Source organism: Salvelinus fontinalis, chromosome 37 (assembly GCF_029448725.1).
Source record: "Salvelinus fontinalis isolate EN_2023a chromosome 37, ASM2944872v1, whole genome shotgun sequence".
Classification (NCBI taxonomy): domain Eukaryota; kingdom Metazoa; phylum Chordata; class Actinopteri; order Salmoniformes; family Salmonidae; genus Salvelinus; species Salvelinus fontinalis.
In genome coordinates, this window is record NC_074701.1 from 848,943 (window position 1) to 873,213 (window position 24,271).

The following is a 24,271-nucleotide window of genomic DNA, read 5'->3' on the forward strand; positions in this document are numbered from 1 at the left end:
AGGAGCTATCGACAGACAAGCTGTACTACTGTGTTCCTTACAGGACATTCTGTCTCCGCCCGTGGAGGGGAGAAACTGTTAGGCTTGCAGAAAATGTTGAAACATGTTGCAGATTAAACAATGTATCTGTATAGTGGAAAAATACAGACTGTCTGAGCAAGGCGTAGCTTAAGATTTGAACTTGTATGTATGTGCGTAGGATACCTACTGTTTGTGTGTGAGGTATGTGCGTAAGGAGCCAGTATAAAATTGATGTTTTTGTATTTGGACGTCAGAACGTTCTCGTGAAAAAACACTTTGATTTTTGTAAATTGGGACTCTTGTCTGTATCATTCAATCGGAATCTTACAAACTCTGGGTTGCAGACTGAGTAGATTAATTTAAGTTAATGAACATTGATAACAACATTCTCATAACAAAAAAACACACCTTTCTGTCCACAGTGCCGTGGGGTGAGACAGGGATGCAGCTTAAGCCCCGCCCTCTTCAACATGTATATCAACGAATTGGCGAGAGCAACAGAACAGTCTGCACCACCTGGTCTCACCCTACTAGAAAGTCAAATGTCTACTATTTGCTGATGATCTGGTGTCCCCAACCAAGGAGGGCCTACGGCAGCACCTAGATCTGCTGCACAGATTCTGTCAGACCTGGGCGCTGACAGTAAATCTCAGCAAGACAAAAATACTGGTGTTCCAAAAAAGTTGCCAGGACCACAAATACAAATGTAATCTAGATACCATTGCCCTAGAGCACACAAAAAACGATCCATTCCTCGGCCTAAACATACGGTAACTTCCAAAAAGCTGTGGACGATCTAAGAGACAAGGCACGAAGGGCCTTCTATGCCATCAAAAGGAACATAAAATGTGATATACCAATTAGGATCTGGCGAAAAATACTTGAATCAGTTATAACCTAGCAAAAAAAGAAACGTCCCTTTTTCAGGACCCTGTCTTTCAAAGATAATTCAGAATAATCCAAATAACTTCACAGATGTTCATTGTAAAGGGTTTAAACACTGTTTCACATGCTTGTTCAATGAACCATAAACAATTAATGAACATGCACCTGTGGAACGGTCGTTAAGACACTAACAGCTTACAGACGGTAGGCAATTAAGGTCACAATTATGAAAACTTAGGACACTAAAGAGGCCTTTCGACTGGTGCATCAAAGCTGGGCCTGAGAGACTGAAAAACAGCTTTTATCTCAAGGCCATCAGACTGTTAAACAGCCATCACTAATATTGAGTGGCTGCTGCCAACATACTGACTCAAATCTCTAGCCACTTAATAATTACAAATTGGATGTAATATATCCACTTTAAACAATGCCGCTTTATATAATGTTTACATACCCTACATTACTCATCTCATATGTATATCTACTGCATCTTGCCTATACCGTTCGGCCATCACTCATCCATATATTTATATGTACATATTCTTATTCATTCCTTTACACTTATGTGTATAAGGTAGTTGTTGTGAAATTGTTAGATTACTTCTTAGATATTACCTGCATAGTCGGAACTAGAAGCACAAGCATTTTGCTACACTCGCATTAACATCTGCTAACCATGTGTATGTGACCATTTTTTTTTTATTTGATTTGATTCTGTTTTCTCACGGAATTGCATAGCCTATAGAAATGTTGCGCAACATGAGCTCATGGGCTCTCATGAAGTGTTTGATTAGATTTTTGAGTGATTAGAGAGACAATAGAGCATGGAGTACCAGGCAGTTAGCAAGTTTGGTAGGCTAATAATGACCATCAGCAGCATCAGAACTTGGAGAAGCCTAATTACCATGACTAAACAGTCACATGGAATTTCACTTCCATCATGACTCGTGACCGCCGGTGTGGCGGTAATACCGTCACCGTAACAGCCCTATGTCATAAAAGGTGTAAATCTATGGGTCAGGACAGTGTTATCCCGGACCTGCTGTTTTGGACTCTCTCTCTACCGCACATGCTGTCTCTAACTCTGAATGATCAGCTATGAAAGCCAACTGACATTTACTCCTGAGGTGCTGACCTGTTGCACCCTCTACAACCACTGTGATTATTATTATTTGACCCTGCTGGTCATCTATGAACGTTTGAACATGTTGGCCATGTTCTGTTATAATCTCCACCCGGCACAGCCAGAAGAGGACTGGCCACCCCTCTTGATGTTCCAAGATGGCGTAGCAGTGAAGACGTGTTTTTGTTCGACCTCTCGTGTACTTTTGTATTTGTCTTCTTTTTTGCATATATTTCTATTTTATTTTCACTCTTTTCCATTTTTTATTCGATTATACCTTCCGGTAACCTGCCTCACCCAATGTGATACGGAATCTCTATTATTTTTTATTTTAGAACACATTCAAGAACCACCAGAAGCTAACACGCTAATTAGCTACAAGCTATTTAGTCATTGTTAGCCACTGCTATCGGCTTTTACCTTCTGCACAGATACCAGCCCTGTTTTTAGCCTGGATAATACTCGCCAGTCTACCAGTATTGGACTGTCTCTCCACTACAACGCCGGATTCCTGCCTTAATCCCTGGACCACTACTTCTGATCTTCACAGCTAGCTAGCACCCACCGTGGCACCCAATACCCAGTACCCAGTGCCTACTCAGCTGCTCACCCGGACTCACCGCTGCTACCGAGTGGCTATAGTGGCTAACGCCCCTGCTACGAAGCTAGCACCAGTTAGCCGTGAGCCAGGCGCATCTCCCAGATGGAAAACTAAATTCTATAATACCTCTTTCGCCATCTGGCTTGGATCCTCTGTCGACCCGCCGCACCACCACGACTGGTCTGCCGACGAATACTCCATCCGCTGTACCTTCAACCGGCCTCCGTCGTAGCAGACGCTCCTACTAGCCCTAGGCTACTAACTTTAAATGCCGCGTCTTCCGCGTGCTAGCGTAGTGGCGACTACTCCGCGGCTTCCCTGTTCCATCTACTGCTGCCCCCTGGACACTATGATCACTTGGCTACATAGCTGATGCCTGCTGGACTGTCCATTAATCACGGTACTCCATTCTGTTTATTTTTTATCTGTCGGCCCCAGCCGCGAACTCAGGCTCTGTGTGTAGTTAATCCGACCCTCTCTGCCTAGTCATCGCCATTTTACCTGTTGTTGTTGTGTTAGCTGATTAGCTGTTGTTGTCTCACCTGTTGTCTTAGCTAGCTCTCCCAATCAACACCTGCGATTACTTTATGCCTCGCTGTATGTCTCTCTCAAATGTCAATATGCCTTGTGTACTATTGTTCAGGTTAGTGGAGCCCCTAGTTCCACTCTTCATACCTCTGATACCTCCTTTGTCCCACCTCCCACACATGCGGTGACCTCACCCATTATAACCAGCATGTCCAGAGATACAACCTCTCTTATCATCACCCAGTGCCTGGGCTTGCCTCCGCTGTACCCGCACCCCACCATACCCCTGTCTGCACATTATGCCCAGAATCTATTCTACCACGCCCAGAAATCTGCTCCTTTTATTCTTTGTCTCCGACGCTCTAAGCGACCAGTTTTGATAGCCTTTAGCCGCACCCTCATCCTACTCCTCCTCTGTTCCTCGGGTGATGTGGAGGTAAACCCAGGCCCTGCATGTCCCCAGGCACCCTCATTTGTTGACTTCTGTGATCGGAAAAGCCTTGGTTTCATGCATGTCAACATCAGAAGCCTCCTCCCTAAGTATGTTTTACTCACTGCTTTAGCACACTCTGCCAACCCTGATGTCCTTGCCGTGTCTGAATCCTGGCTTAGGAAGGCCACCAAAAATTCTGAGATTTCCATACCCAACTATAACATTTTCCGTCAAGATAGAACTGCCAAAGGGGGAGGAGTTGAAAATCTATTGCAGAGATAGCCTGCAAAGTATCGTCATACATTCCAGGTCCATACCCAAACAGTTCGAACTTCTAATTTTAAAAATGAATCTCTCCAGAAATAAGTCTCTCACTGTTGCCGCCTGCTACCGACCCCCCTTGGACACCATTTGTAAATTGATTGCCCCCCATCTAGCTTCAGAGTTTTTTCTGTTAGGTGACCTAAACTGGGATATGCTTAATAACCTTTTGTCAATAGGTGGCGCAATTAACATTTTTTATTTCTGGGTGTCGCCAAATTAAACTGCCTCGTGCTCAATTCTTGATCGTACAATATGCATATTATTAATTCTATTGGATAGAAAACACTCTCTAGTTTCTATAGCCGTTGGAATTTTGTCTGTGGGTGACCCAGAACTCTTTCTACAGCGAAATCCATGACAGGTACTGCGATGGTCTGAAAGTGAAGCTCTGATTTCAGATCAGTTTTAAAAGTCTGTGTATATCCTATGGAACGACATGAACTGCACCCGCCTTCCCCTGGATGTCAGTAACCAATGAGAAGTGGAATGGGCTTTCTGCGTAGCTCTCAGAGGTTATAAAAGGCCAAGGAGTGAGGGTAGCCCCCCTTTCGACTCTGGCCATTACGCAGAAGAGGACCTCGGGATGCCATTTTCAGAGGCTCGGTTATCAACGTGAAATGTATCCGTCTGTAATTTAATTCGATATAGGAGTTAGAAACATCATAACATAGTTAATTTAAACCGTTTTATAGCAATTTATATCCGTTTAGTGCGATTTTGAGGAATTTCTATGTGATGCTCTTTGAAGCTTTGGGCACATTTCGGGGTCCCGGTCGAACGTTAGTGGGCATTTCGACGGACAGAGGACATCTTTCGACCAAAAGAAGATTAGACCCAAGAAAGGATGCATTGCCCAAGAATCTGATGGAAAATCACCTCATAGTAAGAAATATTTAATATGTTAAATCGTTGTTCTGTCGAAATATTTTAAAAGCATATATCCGCCATTTTGTTTGCTATAGCTTCGCTTGGCGAACCCTGTATTGCACAGTAAGGATAATTTTAGAAATGTAAATCAGCGATTGCATTAAGAACTAATTTGTCTTTCGATTCCTGTCAACCCTGTATTTTTTAGTCAAGTATATGATTAGCTTTCGATTAAACTAGATCAATATGAAAGATGGCGTCCGACATGTTGAGGCTTGATTTGCTACTATTTTCATTGTATAACCACGTTTTTTTATGGCTAAATATGCACATTTTCGAACAAACAATATATGTATGTTGTAATATGATGTTACAGGAGTGTCATCGGAAGAATTCTGAAAAGGTTAGTGAAAATTTTTATATATTTTGGCGATGATAACGATATCGCTCCCTTTGGCTTGAATTCATGCTGGGGTGACGTTTGCACATGTGGTATGTGGAGACCGTGGAGTTCCAGGTCTCCGGTAGCCTCTGGAACTGCCGATCCACGGCCAACAAGGCAGAGCTCATCTCAGCCTATGCGTCCCTCCAGTCCCTCGACTTCTTGGCACTGACGGAAACATGGCTCACCACAGATAACACTGCTACTCCTACTGCTCTCTCTTCGTCTGCCCACGTGTTCTCGCACACCCCCAGAGCTTCTGGTCAGCGGGGTGGTGGCACCGGGATCCTCATCTCTCCCAAGTGGTCATTCTCTCTTTCTCCCCTTACCCATCTGTCTATCGCCTCCTTTGAATTCCATGCTGTCACAGTTACCAGCCCTTTCAAGCTTAACATCCTTATCATTTATCGCCCTCCAGGTTCCCTTGGAGAGTTCATCAATGAGCTTGATGCCTTGATAAGCTCCTTTCCTGAGGACGGCTCACCTCTCACAGTTCTGGGTGACTTTAACCTCCCCATGTCTACCTTTGACTCATTCCTCTCTGCCTCCATCTTTCCACCCCTCTCCTCTTTTGACCTCACCCTCTCACCTTCCCCCCTACTCACAAGGCAGGCAATACGCTTGACCTCATCTTTACTAGATGCTGTTCTTCCACTAATCTCATTGCAACTCCCCTCCAAGTCTCCGACCACTACCTTGTATCCTTTTCCCTCTCGCTCTCATCCAACACTTCCCACACTGCCCCTACTCGGATGGTATCGCGCCGTCCCAACCTTCGCTCTCTCTCCCCCGCTACTCTCTCCTCTTCCATCCTATCATCTCTTCCCTCTGCCCAAACCTTCTCCAACCTATCTCCTGATTCTGCCTCCTCAACCCTCCTCTCCTCCCTTTCTGCATCCTTTGACTCTCTATGTCCCCTATCCTCCAGGCCGGCTCGGTCCTCCCCTCCCGCTCCGTGGCTCGACGACTCATTGCGAGCTCACAGAACAGGGCTCCGGGCAGCCGAGCGGAAATGGAGGAAAACTCGCCTCCCTGCGGACCTGGCATCCTTTCACTCCCTCCTCTCTACATTTTCCTCTTCTGTCTCTGCTGCTAAAGCCACTTTCTACCACTCTAAATTCCAAGCATCTGCCTCTAACCCTAGGAAGCTCTTTGCCACCTTCTCCTCCCTCCTGAATCCTCCTCCCCCTCCCCCCCCTCCTCCCTCTCTGCAGACGACTTCGTCAACCATTTTGAAAAGAAGGTCGACGACATCCGATCCTCGTTTGCTAAGTCAAACGACACCGCTGGTTCTGCTCACACTGCCCTACCCTGTGCTTTGACCTCTTTCTCCCCTCTCTCTCCAGATGAAATCTCGCGTCTTGTGACGGCCGGCCGCCCAACAACCTGCCCGCTTGACCCTATCCCCTCCTCTCTTCTCCAGATCATTTCCGGAGACCTTCTCCCTTACCTCACCTCGCTCATCAACTCATCCTTGACCGCTGGCTACGTCCCTTCCATCTTCAAGAGAGCGAGAGTTGCACCCCTTCTGAAAAAACCTACACTCGATCCCTCCGATGTCAACAACTACAGACCAGTATCCCTTCTTTCTTTTCTCTCCAAAACTCTTGAACGTGCCGTCCTTGGCCAGCTCTCCTGCTATCTCTCTCAGAATGACCTTCTTGATCCAAATCAGTCAGGTTTCAAGACTAGTCACTCAACTGAGACTGCTCTTCTCTGTATCACGGAGGCGCTCCGCACTGCTAAAGCTAACTCTCTCTCCTCTGCTCTCATCCTTCTAGACCTATCGGCTGCCTTCGATACTGTGAACCATCAGATCCTCCTCTCCACCCTCTCCGAGTTGGGCATCTCCGGCGCGGCCCACGCTTGGATTGCGTCCTACCTGACAGGTCGCTCCTACCAGGTGGCGTGGCGAGAATCTGTCTCCTCACCACGCGCTCTCACCACTGGTGTCCCCCAGGGCTCTGTTCTAGGCCCTCTCCTATTCTCGCTATACACCAAGTCACTTGGCTCTGTCATAACCTCACATGGTCTCTCCTATCATTGCTATGCAGACGACACACAATTAATCTTCTCCTTTCCCCCTTCTGATGACCAGGTGGCGAATCGCATCTCTGCATGTCTGGCAGACATATCAGTGTGGATGACGGATCACCACCTCAAGCTGAACCTCGGCAAGACGGAGCTGCTCTTCCTCCCGGGGAAGGACTGCCCGTTCCATGATCTCGCCATCACGGTTGACAACTCCATTGTGTCCTCCTCCCATAGCGCTAAGAACCTTGGCGTGATCCTGGACAACACCCTGTCGTTCTCAACTAACATCAAGGCGGTGGCCCGTTCCTGTAGGTTCATGCTCTACAACATCCGCAGAGTACGACCCTGCCTCACACAGGAAGCGGCGCAGGTCCTAATCCAGGCACTTGTCATCTCCCGTCTGGATTACTGCAACTCGCTGTTGGCTGGGCTCCCTGTCTGTGCCATCAAACCCCTACAACTCATCCAGAACGCCGCAGCCCGTCTGGTGTTCAACCTTCCCAAGTTCTCTCACGTCACCCCGCTCCTCCGCTCTCTCCACTGGCTTCCAGTTGAAGCTCGCATCCGCTACAAGACCATGGTGCTTGCCTACGGAGCTGTGAGGGGAACGGCACCTCAGTACCTTCAGGCTCTGATCAGGCCCTACACCCAAACAAGGGCACTGCGTTCATCCACCTCTGGCCTGCTCGCCTCCCTACCACTGAGGAAGTACAGTTCCCGCTCAGCCCAGTCAAAACTGTTCGCTGCTCTGGCACCCCAATGGTGGAACAAACTCCCTCACGACGCCAGGACAGCGGAGTCAATCACCACCTTCCGGAGACACCTGAAACCCCACCTCTTCAAGGAATACCTAGGATAAAGCAATCCTTCTGCCCCCCCCCCCCCCCTTAAAAGATTTAGATGCACTATTGTAAAGTGGCTGTTCCACTGGATGTCATTAGGTGAATGCACCAATTTGTAAGTCGCTCTGGATAAGAGCGTCTGCTAAATGACTTAAATGTAATGTAAATGTATGCTAACTTATCGATTTATTGTGTTTTCGCTGTAAAACGCTTAGAAAATCTGAAATATTGTCTGAAATCACAAGATCTGTGTCTTTCCATTGCTATGCTTTGTCTATTTTTATGAAATGGTTTATGATGAGTAAATTGGTCATACACGTTGCTCTCTGTAGTAATTCTATTCGCTTTGGTGAGATTTGTGATGGTGGCTGCAATGGCAAACTATGATTTATACCTGAAATATGCAAATTTTTCTAACAAAACCTATCCTATACCATAAATATGTTATCAGACTGTCATCTGATGAGGTTTTTTCTTGGTTAGTGGCTATCAATATCTTAGTTTAGCCGAATTGGTGATAGCTACTGGTGTTGAGAAAAAATGGTGGACAAAGAAAAAGGGTGTCTTTTGCTAACATGGTTAGCTAATAGATTTACATATTTTGTCTTCCCTGTAAAACATTTTGAAAATCTGAAATGGTGACTTTATTCACAAGATCTGTATCTTTCATTTGGTGTCTTGGACTTGTGATTGAATGATATTTAGATGCTACTATTTAAATGTGACGCTATGCTAGTGATGCTAATCAGTGTGGGGTGGGGGGGGGGGGGTGGGGGGAGATCCCGGATCCGGGTTTCTGAGGCAGTAGAAGTTTAACACCCCGGCAGTCCTACAATCTAAGCTAGATGCCCTAAGTCTCACACAAATTATTCAGGAACCCACCAGGTACAACCCTAAATCCGTAAACATGGGCACCCTCATAGACATTGTCCTGACCAACTTGCCCTCGAAATACACCTCTGCTGTCTTCAATCAGGATCTCAGCGATCACTGCCTCATTGTCTGTATCCGCTACGGGTCCGCGGTCAAACGACCACCCCTCATCACTGTCAAACGCTCCCTAAAACACTTTTGCAAGCAGGCCTTTCTAATTGACCTGGCCCGGGTATCCTGGAAGGATATTGACCTCATCCCGTCAGTTGAGGATGCCTGGTCATTCTTTAAAAGTAACTTCCTCACCATCTTAGATAAGCATGCCCCGTTCAAAAACTGCAGAACTAAGAACAGATATAGCCCTTGGTTCACTCCAGACCTGACTGCCCTCGACCAGCACAAAAACATCCTGTGGCGGACTGCAATAGCATCGAATAGTTCCCGCGATATGCAACTGTTCAGGGAAGTCAGGAACCAATACACGCAGTCAGTCAGGAAAGCAAAAGCTAGCTTTTTCAAGGAGAAATTTGCATCCTGTAGCTCTAACTCCAAAAAGTTCTGGGACACTGTAAAGTCCATGGAGAACAAGAGCACCTCCTCCCAGCTGCCCGCTGCACTGAGGCTAGGTAACACGGTCACCACCGATAAATCCAAGATAATCGAAAACTTCAACAAGCATTTCTCAACGGCTGACCATGCCTTCCACCTGGCTATACTCCAACCTCGGCCAACAGCTCCACCCCCCCCCCCCCCCCCCCCCTCCCGCAGCAACTCGCCCAAGCATCCCCAGCTTCTCCTTTACCCAGATCCAGATAGCAGATGTCCTGAAAGAGGTGCAAAGCCTGGACCCATACAAATCAGCTGGGCTTGACATTCTGGACCCTCTATATCTGAAACTATCCGCCGCCATTGTCGCAACCCCTATTACCAGCCTGGTAAACCTCTCTTTCATATCGTCTGAGATCCCCAAGGATTGGAAAGCTGCTGCGGTCATCCCCCTCTTCAAAGGTGGAGACACCCTGGATTCAAACTGTTACAGACCTATTTCCATCCTGCCCTGCCTATCTAAGGTCTTCGAAATCCAAGTTAATAAACAGATCACTGACCATCTCGAATCCCACCGTACCTTCTCCGCTGTGCAATCCGGTTTCCGAACCGGTCACGGGTGCACCTCAGCCACGCTCAAGGTACTAAACGATATCATAACTGCCATCGATAAAAGACAGTACTGTGCGGCCGTCTTCATCGACCTGGCCAAGGCTTTCGACTTTGTCAATCACCATATTCTTATCGGCAGACTCAGTAGCCTCGGTTTTTCTGATGAATGCCTTGCCTGGTTCACCAACTACTTTGCAGACATAGTTCAGTGTGTCAAATCGGAGGGCATGTCGTCCGGTCCTCTGGCAGTCTCTATGGGGGTACCACAGGGTTCAATTCTCGGGCCGACTCTTTTCTCTGTATATATCATTGATGTTGCTCTTGCTGCTGGCGATTCCCTGATCCACCTCTACGCAGACGACACCATTCTGTATACTTCTGGCCCTTCCTTGGACACTGTGCTATCTAACCTCCAAACGAGCTTCAATGCCATACAACACTCCTTCTGCGGCCTCCAACTGCTCTTAAACGCTAGTAAAACCAAATGCATGCTTTTCAACCGTTCGCTGCCTGCACCCGCCCGCCTGACTAGCATCACCACCATGGACGCTTCCGACCTAGAATATGTGGACATCTATAAATACCTAGGTGTCTGGTTAGACTGTAAACTCTCCTTCCAGACTCATATTAAACATCTCCAATCCAAAATCAAATGAAGAATCGTCTTTCTATTTCTCAACAAAGCCTCCTTCACTCACGCCGCCAAACTTAACCTAGTAAAACTGACTATCCTACCGATCCTCGACTTCGGCGATGTCATCTACAAAATAGCTTCCAATATTCTACTCAGCAAACTAGATGCAGTCTATCATAGTGCCATCCGTTTTGTTACTAAAACACCTTATACCACCCACCACTGCGACCTGTATGCTCTAGTCGGCTGGCCCTCGCTACATATTCGTCGACAGACCCACTGGCTCCAGGTCATCTATAAGTAGATGCTAGGTAAAGCTCCGCCTTATTTCAGTTCACTGGTCACGATAACAACACCCACCCACAGCACGCGCTCCAGCAGGTATATCTCACTGATCATCCCCAAAGCCAACACCTCATTTGGTCGCCTTTCCTTCCAGTTCTCTGCTACCTGTGACTGGAACAAATTGCAAAAATTGCTGAAGTTGGAGTCTTTTATTTCCCTCACCAACTTTAAACATCTGCTATCTGAGCAGCTAACCGATCGCTGCAGCTGTACATAGTCCATCTGTAAATAGCCCACCCAATTTACCTACCTCATCCCCATACTGTTTTTATTTATTTACTTTTCTGCTCTTTTGCACACCAGTATCTCTACTTGCACATGATCATCTGATGATTTATCACTCCAGTGTTAATCTGCTAAATTGTAATTATTCGCTCCTATGGCCTATTTATTGCCTATTTATTGCCTACCTCCTCATGCCTTATGCACACAATGTATATAGACTCTTTTTTGTCCTGCTGTGTTATTGACTTGTTTATTGTTTACTCCATGTGTAACTCTGTGTTGTTGTCTGTTCACACTGCTATGCTTTATCTTGGCCAGGTCGCAGTTGTAAATGAGAACTTGTTCTCAACTAGCCTACCTGGTTAAATAAAGGTGAAATAAAAAAAAGAAAAGAAAAAGAGCCTGGTTCCTCTCTAGGTTTCTACCTAGGTTCTGGCCTTACTAGGGAGTTTTTCCTAGCCACCGTGCTTCTACATCTGCATTGCTTGCTGTTTGGGGTTTAAGGCTGGGTTTCTGTACAGCACTTTGTGACATCGACTGATGTAAAAAGGGCTTTATAAATACATTTGATTGATTGATTGATTGTCACGACTATATTATGCATGTGTGCGCATGTTATGTGTGGACGTATGTAGTGTGTGTATGTTGGGGTGTCAGTGTCAGTATGTTTGTGTGTGTGTGCAGAGTCCAGTGTGTGTGCATAGAGTCAGTGCAAGAGCGTTAGTGCAGGTTGTCCAGGTAGCCCTTTGATTCGCTATTTAGCAGTTTTTTTTAGCAGTCTTATGTCTTGGGGGTAGAGGCTGTTGGGGGTCCTGTTGGTTCTAGACTTGGCGCACTTGTACCGCTTGCCGTGCGGTAGCAGGGAAAGCAGTCTATGGCTTGGGTGGCTGGAATCTTTATGGGCCTTCCTCTGACACCGCCTGATATGGAGGTTCTGGATGGCAGGGAGCATTCTCCCCACCCTCTAAACGCCTAGCGGTCCGGTGCCTTGCATTTGACGTACCGGGCGGTGATGCAGCCCTCAATTGTGTAGCTGTAGGCCTATTTGAGAGCCCATGCCAAATATTTTCAGCCACCTAAGGGGCTGCTCCACTACAACCCCATCAATGTGGAAGGGGGCGTGATCGCCCCTTCGATCAGCTCTTTTGCCTTGCTGACATTGAGGGAGAGGTTGTTGTCCTGGCACCACACTGCCAGGTCTCTGGCCTCCTCCCTATAGGCTTCCTCCTACCAACGTTGTTTCGTCATCAAACTTGATGATGGTGTTGGAGTCGTGCACGGCTACGCAGTCATTTGTGAACAGGGAGTACAGAAAGTGACTAAGCATACACCCCTGAGGGCCCCCCGTGTTGATGGCCAACGTGGCAGATGTGTTGTTGCCTACCCTCACCGACTGAGGGCAGCCCGTCAGGAAGTCCAGGATCCAGATGCAGAGGGAGGTGTTAGGTCCCAGGGTCCTGAGCTTGGTGATGAGTTTGGAGGGGACTATGGTGTTGAATGCTGATCTGTAGTCAATGAATAGCATTCTTACATAGGTATTACTTTTGTCCAGGTGGGTGAGGGCAGTGTGGAGTGCAATGGAGATTGCATCATCTGTGGATCTGTTGGGGCGGTATGCAAATTGGAGTGGGTCTAAGGTTTCTGGGATGATGGAGTTGATGTGAGCAATGACCAGCCTTTCAAAGCACTTCATGGCTACAGACGTGAGTGCTACGGGTCAGTAGTCGTTGAGGCAGGTAACCTTAGGGTTCTTGGTCTGCTTGAAAACATGTTGGTATTACACACTCGGACAGGGAGAGGTTGAAAATGTCAGTGAAGACACTTGCCAGTTGGTCAGCGCATGCTTGCAGTACACGTCCTGGTAATCCGTCTGTCCCTGCGGACTTGTGAATATTGACCTGTTTAAAGGTCTTACTTACTCACATCGGCTGTGGAGAGCGTTATCACACAGTCTTCCGGAACAGCTGGTGTGCTCATGCATAAACATGCAGTGTTATTTGCCTCCAGGCGAGCATAGAAGTAGTTTAGCTAGTCTGGTAGGCTCGTGTCACTGGGTAGCTGTCAGCTGTGCTTCCCCTTGTAGTCTGTAATGGTTTGTAACCCCTGCCACATCCAACGTGTGTCAGAGCCGGTGTAGTACGATTCGATCTTAGTCCAAACGCTTTTCCTGTTTGATGGTTCGTCGGAGGGCATAGCGGGATTTCTTATAAGCTTCCGGGTTAGAGTCCCGCTCCTTGAAAGCAGCAGCTCTACCTTTTAGCTCAGTAATCTACACCTAATATACACTTAAGCAACGCAGTCAAATGAGGACGACTCTTTGTAGGTTCAGTCCAGGCCAGGATCGGCAAATCTAATAAGAACTCAGTAGCCAAATCAGGTACTCAAAACTCAAATTGAATAACAACTCAGTATATCTTCAGTACTGCTCAGAGTAATTACTAAATACAGTACCATGAGTGACTCCGCAATAGAAAAGACACTCACATTGTCACTGTGAGACTGATGTTGACTGAGTCATAAGTGATGCCCCAAATGACACCCTATTCCCTTTATAGTGCACTACCTTTAACCAGGGCCCATAGGGCTCTGGGCAAAAGTAGTTCACTATGTAGGGAATAGGGGGCCATTTGGGATGTAGCCAAAATTGACATTGATCCTGTCTCGAGGCATCCATAGGATGATTTGATACATGGAAGGAAAAACCTTTCCATTTCATTTGGATTACTGTAATACAGCCTTTAGGTGTAATGCAAGGTGTCCTTGTGACACTACTGACAGAGTAATGTTTGAGATTGACTACATTAGTCAGACAGCACAGAATCATTGATCTAAAAATCCTCTTGCATCCCAAATATCTACTCATTATGTGATCCCAGCAAACCGAGGACATTTCTAAAACATTAGCTATGTCATGCGGTGGGTGTAGCTGGTGGAAGTCAGGCGCAGGAGAGCAGAGATGAGTGAACAAAGAAGCACTTTACTGAGGCAATTTGTAAGAACAGAATGCAACCGCGTCACAAAAACAAATGCCCAAAGAACAAGTGAGGCTGCAGAAAGTACAACAACCAAGTACAAAGTACCGGCTGCCACAAATCACGGGTACAAATAAAACCCAGGGCAAACCAGCCGGAAGCGTGCCAACCAAGACAATAAACAATACCCCACACAGACATGGAGGGAACAGACGGCTAAATACACATAGTAATCATGAGCAGATGTAAACCAGGTGTGCGGAAAACAAGACAAAACAAATGGAAAATGAAAGGTTTAGAGGCGATGGCTAGAAGACGAACGCTGCCCGAACAAGGAGAGCGACCAACTTCGGAGGAAGTCGTGACAAGCTAAGATTCCTATTAAGTTCTAGTTAGGGTTATAACTAAAATTAGGATAATAAACACCCCAAAAACATTCAAAGAATGTTCTTGAATGTTCTCCTAACGTTCACAAAAATGTTGTCCAGAACATCTTTCACAACAAACACAGAACATTCCCCAAACGTTCTCATTAGGTTTTCAGGTAATGTAATCACACAATTTATCAGTAATGTTTTCAGAATATTCTGCCGCAACAAAATGTGAGAACAATAGAAATGGTTCTGAGAAAACATTACAGGAACGTCCTGCTAATGTTGATGATGTTAATTACATCACCCATAACAAGAAGCACCCACAAAGCTCTCATAAAGTTATAGTGTGCCGTTATGACATGATTTTTTCAATAACGTTCCCCTAAACATTATTCGTCAAATCGTCTTTGGATTCGATTAAATTGGTTCTGAGAAAAGCCTGGTTAGGGTTTGAGTTAACATTAGGATGATAATGTCCCACAAACATTAAAATGTTTTTGATCACCAAATATTTTTTTCTAAGAAAAAGTTACAGAAATTTTAGATTCTGTCAAACATGTTATTGATAAATACCATGGTTCTTAAAACCTGTTTGGGCTGCAGCCGGACACCGGTGCACTTATGACAACATCCAGCTCAAGTGCAGGGCGCGAAATTCAAAATCTATTTTTTTAAATATTTAACTTTCACACATTAACAAGTCCAATACAGCATTTGAAAGATAAACATCTTGTCAATCCAGCCAACATGTCCGATTTTTTAAATGTTTTACAGAGAAAACACCACGTATATTTATGTTAGCTCACCACCGAATAAAAAAGAGGACAGACATTTTTCACAGCACAAGTAGGATGCAAGTAGCATGCACAAAGCCAACCTAACTAACCTAGAACCAACCTAAATAACCTAGAAAAAACTACCTCAGATGACAGTCCTATAACATGTTACACAATAAATCTGTTTTGTTCAAAAAATTTGCATATTTTAGCTATAAATCAGTTTTACATTACTGTTACCATCATAGCTACAGTCAGAAATCGCACGGGAGTAGCCAGAGAAAATACAGACACCAACGTCAACTACTAATTACACATCATAAAACATTTCAGAAAAATATATGGTGGATAGCTAATGAAATACAAAGATCTTGTGAATAGAGCCAATATTTCCGATTTTTGAAGTGTTTTACAGCGAAAACACAATATATCGTTATATTAGCTTACTACATTAGCTAGCACACAGCAGCATTGATTCTAGTCAAACGGTAGCATAGCACAGTTCGACAGATATATGAAAAAGCATCCCAAATTGGGTCCTTATCTTTGTTGATCTTCCATCAGAATGTTCTCCAAGGGGTCCTTTGTTCAGAAACGTCTTTATTTCGATCCAGAACAAACGATTTCCCTCTTGAATTAGCAAGCACGCTGGCAGTGCGACGCTAACCTCTCCATCTTGACAAAATTCTTGCGTCGCATCACGTTTAATGTCCAGAATAAATTTCAATAATATAATTAAACTATATTGAAAAAACATACTTTAGGATGATATTGTGACATGTGCCAAATAAAATCGAGGCCGGAGATCATATTCACCTTTAACGAGCGTTTTCCAGGAGCCGAGTCCAGGTTCTACTTCGCGCCCAGAAAAAAAAAAAAAGTGCGCAAGTCTCACTCCAAGAGGTTGTGTTCAATCCCAGGACGAGATATTCAAGTCCTTTCTGCTCTCACTTCCGCATGACACCCAGGGGAAGGCGTATGACTTGTTTCTACAGTCCTAAGTGACATGCCCTTTTATAGACAAGGTCTTGAAGAGAGACATCGATTTTGGAAATCTCACTTCCGGATAGGAAATGGGCTGTAAAAATAGTTTTGTTCCACTTAGAGAAATAATTCAAACGTTTTTAGAAACTAGAGACTGTTTTCCTTCCAATAGTAGTAATACTATGCATATTGTAAGAGCAAAAATTGATTAAGAGGCCGTTTGAAAATGGGCACATATTTTCCAGTTTTTCAATACGCCCCCTGCAGCCATAAGAAGTTAAGGAGGGAGGCAAAAGGCAACAGTCTGGTTTCAGTCACTGATAAGGTAGGACAGCCGTGGATTAGGGAGGAGTGAGGAATTTGTCCCGAAGTCAGGTCGGGTGAAGTGAGAAGTCCTATTACACACATATACTTCCATTCCCATTAAGGTTCTAGCATGAGGCAGAGCCGTGACTACACCAGTGAGAGGAACCAATTGAGTTCCTGACTAGCAGCAGAGATGTATTGGCTGTCTAGATGTGCAAAGAGTTGACTCCTTCTAGTAGGAGGGTATAAATATATGTGCTTGTGTAATCATGTTTTTGTCTTGGCGGCTGTTTGACCCAGTGGGCGAATAAAATTGGTATGAGCTTTTTACTAGTCGTCTGTTTGTTTAGAACCTAACATCAGTAAGATAACACTAACACATGAAAGAAACCACTGTTCAAAAGTGAATTGTAGCATTCTGGGAACATATGAAAACCATTCTAAGAACATTGGGGGAGTTTTTTGTGCACCCTGAATCAAACATTTTAAGAATGTCATCACAAGTAGACTGATTTTGTGTTTTGGGAAACTATCTCTTGTAAAATCCCTACAATGTTCACACAACCTAATGAAATGTGTTTTTTGCACACTAAAATAACATGGTATAGTCATCTGCACAACTGGAGAGTTTTGGTGTTTTGGGAACATATCTTTTGTGATATCCCCACAATGTTCCCACAACCTAATGAAACTTTCTGAGAACCTTTAAAGAACAGACGTAACGTTTTCTGGGAACGTTCTTGCAACGTCAGGCGAATGTTTATACAAACATTATATAATGATCAGCACAACTGGACAGTTTTTGTGTCATGAGAACATTTGCTACAACCTCACCGATGTTCTGAGAACTTACACAGAACCAGTTTTGGTTTGCTGGGATCAAGATTAGGGGTTCTGTGCCTTGCCTGGCTCAAACTGATCCCCAAAACATACTGATCGACAGTGTTGTGGCTGCTGACTGACTGATACTCACAAGAAGAGTGGCTGCTCGGGAAACTCTTGCGTCCCTCTGACACCAGGTATGGTTCTCCGGTGCACAGCATCTTAACGTTCACCTGTCCATCTGGGAAACAGCGCTGGAAGTAGTCTGGCCTGGGTCTGCAGAGAAAAGGAAGAAAACATTTCAATCAATCACTAAAGTTATGCCACCTAAAGTTTACTTTAAGTACATGTCAAGGCATTTAGTTAATTATTTAAATCACAACCGAACGTGATTGGGAGTCCCATAGGCAGTCAATGTAAAGAAGAATTTGTTCTTAACTGACTTGCCTAGTTAAATAACGGTTAAATAAAAATTAAATAAATGAAAATAAGTGCCACACCGCATAACTGAATGGTGAATGCCAATTTTATTAAGGTACTCATTGATATATAATTCAACCTTCCCCAAACAGTTTTTGAGTCTAGTTGGTGTACTGCAATGATGTATTTACCTGCCAACGATCAACTTGATAGTGTTTGTGAAGACTCCATTCAAGGCTAAGGCCAGTGAGACAGCTGCAGGACAGAGAAAGAACCAGAGACAGAAACAGGTAAAACACAACACAGCAAAATGACTGAGCAACCGGGGGTGACACAGCACTTACAACCTCAACAATACACCTGAGTCAGAGGGCAAGCATGTATCTATTACAGATGAATGATAATCTATGGGGAGTAAGTTGCGTGCCAAGATTTGAGCTCCATTGTGCTGTTTTCTTTGCCACTCTGGTAGAGATTCTGGATCTGTGCCAGTTATTCTGCATTTGATGTAGTAATAAAACAGAACATTAAAGGGATGTATTTTTTTTATACCTTTATTTAACTAGGCAAGTCAGTTAAAACTTCTTTGGGGTAGGGGGCAGTATTTTCACGTCCGGATGAAAAGCATGCCCAGAGTAAACGGCCTGCTACAAAGCCATAAAAGCTAGAATATGCATATTATTAGTGGATTTGGATAGAAAACATTCCGAAGTTTCTAAAACAATTTGAATGATGTCTGTGAGTATAACAGAACTCATATGGCGGGCAAAAGCCTGAGAAGAAATCCAACCAGGAAGTGAGGAATCTGAGGTTGGTCGATTTTTAACTCAGCTCCTATTGAAGACACAGTGGGATATTGGTAATGTTGCACTTCTTAAGGCTTCCACTAGATGTCAACCGTCTTTAGAACCTTGTCTGATGCTTCTACTGTGAAGTGGGGGTGAATGAGAGGGGAATGAGTCAGAGGTCTGCCAGCAGCCACAAGCTGACCATGCGCGTTCACATGAGAGTTCGCTCCCGTTCCATTTGCTTTTCTGAAGACAAAGGAATTCTCCAGTTGGAACATTATTGATGAATTATGTTAAAAACATCCTAAAAATTGATTCAATACTTAGTTTGTCATGTTTTTACGGACTGTAATATAACTTTAACTTTTCTGCCGTACTTTCCGCTGGACTTGCCCGCGCGCCGTGAGTTTGGAAAGTGTACTGAACGCTAGAACAACAAGGAGGAATTTGGACATAAAGGATGGACATTATCGAACAAAACAAACATTTATTGTTGAACTGGGATTCCTGGGAGTGCATTTTTATGAAGATCATCAAAGGTAAGTGAATTTTTATAATGTTATTTCTGACATGTTGACTGCACAATATGGCGGATATATTTGTGTCTTGATTGGGCTCTGAGCGCCGACTCAGATTATTGCATGGTTTGCTTTTTCCGTAAAGCTTTTTTGAAATCTGACATGCTGTCACGACTTCCGCCGAAGTCGTTGCCTCTCCTTGTCCGGGCGGTGTTCGGCGGTCGACTTCACCGGTCTTCTAGCCATCATCGATCCATTTTTCATTTTCCATTGGTTTTGTCTTGTCTTCCCACACACCTGTTGTCAATCCCATTTATTACCTGTTGTGTATTTAACCTTCTGTTTCCCTTCATGTGTTTGTCAGAGATTGTTCGTTGTCAAGTGTTGTGCTGTTTGTGTATAGGTGTGCGATGGGTCTTCGTACCCAGATTTTGTATGATATTTTTCCGTGAGTGTTATGGAGCTAATTACTGGGACTTTTATTAAAGTACTCCATGCTACACTCTATTTTGACTCTCCTGCGCCTGACTTCCTCTGCCACTTATACACGCCGCTGTGACAGAATCTCTGACCAATATATATGAAGTCAGCAGGAGAGGACACGACGGCCATGGAGGTGGAAAAGCGCGTTATGGAACAAGCTAAGGAGATTGACTGTTTGAGCGCCATCATGGATCGTATTGTCCAGAATATGGATCGCTTGGAGAGACAGGGAGTTTCTCCAGCGCCTCCACTGCCACAACTGGGATTTACCGTTAACGCGTTTTCCCCACCTGAACCTAATAAAATCCGTTTACCCCTACCCACGGGTTACAACGGAGATACTGCTGGCTGCCAGGGTTTCCTCCTTAAACTGAACTTATATCTGGCCACGGTCTCCCCAGTACCATCCGACCGGGAGAAGAGTTCCGCCCTCGTCTCATGCCTCACCGGGAGAGCCCGGGAGTGGGCCAGCGCTGTGTGTAGAGAGGAGAATGCGGCGTTGGACCATTTTGAGGAGTTCACCCGTTATTTCAGGAGAGTATTCGACCATCCTCCCGAAGGAAAAACGGCGGGTGAGCTTCTCTATCATCTGAGGCAGGGGACGAGGAGTGCCCAGGAGTTTGCTTTGGAGTTTAGGACCTTGGCTGCCGGCGCTGGATGGAGCGACAGGGCCCTGATCGACCATTACCATTGTAGCCTACGTGAGGACGTCCGTCGGGAGCTGGCCTGTAGAGACACCACCCTTAACTTCGACCAGCTGGTGGACATGTCCATCAGGCTGGACAACATGCTGGCTACTCGTGGACGTCTAGATCGGGGTCTGGTTGTTCCATCCTCCCGCACCCTCTCTCCCGAACCAATGGAATTGGGAGGGACGGTGCGTCGGGAGACCGGAGGGGGTACCCGCTCGAGCACCATCTATGATCGCAGAGATCACACTGCTGATCGGTGTCGGGTTGGTTCCTCTGGGAATAGAGAAGGCAGGCAGGGCACTCTGGCATCACCCCAGGTGAGTAGGCACCATACTCATCCAGAGCCCGCTGTTGCACTTATGTTTGTCTCTGTCACCTTTCCGGATTTTTCCCTGCATTCCCAGTATAAGGCGCTAGTAGATTCAGGCGCGGCTGGGAATTTCATTAATAAAAATTTTGCTCATAGTTTAGGGATTCCTGTTGTTTCTGTTGATATGCCTTTCCCTATTCATGCTTTAGATAGTCGACCAATAGGGTCAGGGTTTATCAGGGAGGTCACCGCACCTTTGTCTATGATAACGCAGGGAGGTCACAAGGAAAAGATTAGTCTTTTTCTTATTGATTCCCCTGCGTATTCTGTGGTGTTAGGCCTACCCTGGTTAACTACTCATAATCCCACTGTTTCTTGGCCACAGAGGGCTCTCACGGGGTGGTCGCGAGAGTGCTCAGGTAGGTGTGTAGGGGTTTCCGTTGGTGCTACTACGGTGGAAAGTCCAGACCAGGTTTCCACCGTGCGCATTCCCCCAGAATATGCCGATTTGGCACTCGCCTTCTGTAAAAAGAAGGTGACTCAATTACCACCCCATCGACAGGGGGATTGTGCGATAGATCTCCTGGTAGACGCTGCATATCCCAGGAGTCATGTGTATCCTCTGTCGCAAGCGGAGACAGTGGCTATGAATAATTATATCTCTGAATCCCTGCGTCAGGGGTTCATTCAGCCATCCATTTCACCCGCCTCTTCGAGTTTCTTTTTTGTGAAGAAGAAGGATGGCGGTTTACGCCCGTGCATTGATTATCGAGACCTTAATAAAATCACGGTAAAATATAGTTACCCGCTACCTTTGATTAATACAGTAATGGAGTCAATGCGCGGGGCCCGCTTCTTCACAAAATTGGATCTCAGGAGTGCGTACAATCTGGTGCGTATTAGGAAGGGTGATGAGTGGAAGACGGCATTTAGCACCACCTCAGGTCATTATGAGTACCTGGTCATGCCATATGGGTTGATGAATGCTCCATCAGTCTTCCAATCGTTTGTAGATGAGATCTTCAGGGACCTGAATGGGCAGGGTGTAGTGGTGTATATCGATGATATTTTGATATACTCTGCTACACGCGCTGAGCATGTGTCCTTGGTGCGCAGGGTGCTTGGTCGCCTGTTGGAGCATGATTTATATGTCAAGGCTGAGAAATGCTTGTTCTTCCAACAATCCATCTCCTTCCTAGGGCATCAGATTTCCACTTCAGGAGTGGAAATGGAGAGCGACCGCATTACAGCCGTGCGTAATTGGCCGACTCCAACCACGGTAAAGGAGGTGCAGCGTTTTTTAGGGTTTGCCAATTACTACCGGAGATTTATCCGGGGTTTTGGTCAGGTTGCAGCTCCCATTACCTCACTGCTAAAGGGGGGACCGGTGCGCTTGCAGTGGTCGGTCGAGGCGAATAGGGCTTTTGGTAAACTGAAGGCTCTGTTTACCTCGGCGCCTGTGTTGGCTCATCCGGATCCCTCTTTGCCATTCATAGTAGAGGTGGACGCATCCGAAGCTGGGATAGGAGCAGTGCTCTCTCAGCGTTCGGGTGTGCCACCGAAGCTTCGCCCCTGTGCTTTTTTCTCGAAGAAGCTCAGCCCGGCGGAGCGTAAGTATGATGTGGGGGACCGAGAGCTGTTAGCTGTCGTAAAAGCCTTGAAGGTGTGGAGGCATTGGCTTGAGGGGGCTAATCACCCTTTTCTCATCTGGACTGATCACCGCAATCTGGAGTACATCCGGCAGGCGAAGAGACTAAATCCTCGCCAGGCAAGGTGGGCCATGTTTTTCACTCGTTTTGTGTTTACGCTTACTTACAGACCAGGCTCCCAGAACGTCAAGGCAGACGCATTGTCTCGGCTGTATGACACAGAGGAGCGACCCATGGATCCCACTCCCATACTCCCAGAGTCGTGTTTGGTGGCGCCAGTAGTGTGGGAGCTGGACGCGGACATTGAGCGGGCGTCACGTGCAGAGCCCTCTCCTCCTGAGTGTCCAGCTGGTCGTCTGTACGTTCCGTCTGCTGTCCGTGACCGATTGATCTATTGGGCTCACACATCACCCTCCTCTGGTCATCCTGGGATAGGTCGGACGATGCGCTGTCTTGATGGGAGGTACTGGTGGCCCACTTTAGCTAAGGACGTGAGGATTTATGTTTCCTCCTGTTCGGTGTGCGCCCAGTGCAAGGCTCCTAGACACCTGCCTAGAGGTAAGCTTTTACCTTTACCCGTTCCTCAACGGCCGTGGTCGCACCTGTCAGTGGATTTTGTGACTGATCTTCCACCTTCACAGGGTTACACCACGATCCTGGTCGTTGTGGATCGGTTCTCTAAGTCCTGTCGTCTTATCCTTTTGCCCGGTCTCCCTACGGCCTTACAAACTGCGGAGGCTCTGTTTACACATGTTTTCCGGCATTATGGGGTGCCTGAGGATATAGTGTCTGATCGGGGTTCCCAGTTCACGTCAAGGGTCTGGAAGGCGTTCATGGAACGTCTGGGGATCTCGGTTAGTCTTACCTCAGGTTTTCACCCCGAGAGTAATGGGCAGGTGAAGAGAGTTAACCAGGATATGGGCAGGTTTCTGCGGTCCTATTGCCAGGACCGGCCAGGGGAGTGGGCGAAGTTCGTGCCCTGGGCAGAGATAGCCCAGAACTCGCTACGTCACTCCTCCACTAACCTCACCCCTTTTCAATGTGTATTAGGGTATCAGCCGGTTCTGGCTCCTTGGCATCAGAGTCAGACCGAAGCTCCTGCGGTGGACAATTGGTTTCGGCACGCTGAGGAAACTTGGGAGGCAGCCCACGTCCACCTTCAGCGTGCCATAAGGCGCCAGAAAATTGGCGCAGACCGTCGCCGCAGTGAGGCCCCGGTGTTCGTACCAGGGGACAGGGTCTGGCTCTCGACCCGAAACCTGCCCCTCCGCCTGCTCTGCCGGAAGCTGTGTCCGCGGTTTGTGGGGCCGTTTAAAGTCCTGAGGAGAGTGAACGAGGTATGTTATAGATTACAACTGCCCATTAATTACCGTATTAACCCCTCGTTCCATGTGTCTCTCCTCAGGCCGGTGGTGGCTGGCCCGCTCCAGGAGGCTGAAGTGCGTGAAGTTCCTCCGCCTCCTCTAGACATCGAGGGGGTCCCGGCGTACGCTATTCGATCCATTTTGGATTCGAGACGTCGGGCGAGGGGCCTTCAGTACCTCGTGGACTGGGAGGGGTACGGGCCGGAGGAGAGATGCTGGGTTCCGGTGGAGGACGTTTTAGATCCTTCCATGTTAAAAGAATTCCAACGCCTCCATCCGGATCGCCCTGCACCTCGCCCTCCGGGTCGTCCCCGAGGCCGGTGTCAACGCACTGCTGGAGCCGCGCGTCGGGGGGGGGTACTGTCACGACTTCTGCCGAAGTCGTTGCCTCTCCTTGTCCGGGCGGTGTTCGGCGGTCGACTTCACCGGTCTTCTAGCCATCATCGATCCATTTTTCATTTTCCATTGGTTTTGTCTT

General features: G+C 46.5%; 1 protein-coding gene across 1 annotated transcript in view; it reads right to left on the reverse strand.

Moving 5' to 3' along the window:
* LOC129835969 (phospholipid phosphatase 4-like) overlaps nt 1-24,271 on the reverse strand; it is a 199,402-nt gene that overhangs the window by 14,057 nt on the left and 161,074 nt on the right. Inside the window, exons 4-5 of the mRNA XM_055901675.1 lie at nt 18,181-18,244; nt 17,721-17,845 (exon numbers count right to left, since the gene is read on the reverse strand). Of these exons, the coding sequence (XP_055757650.1) occupies nt 17,721-17,845; nt 18,181-18,244 (189 nt within the window). The remainder of the gene's footprint in view (nt 1-17,720; nt 17,846-18,180; nt 18,245-24,271) is intronic.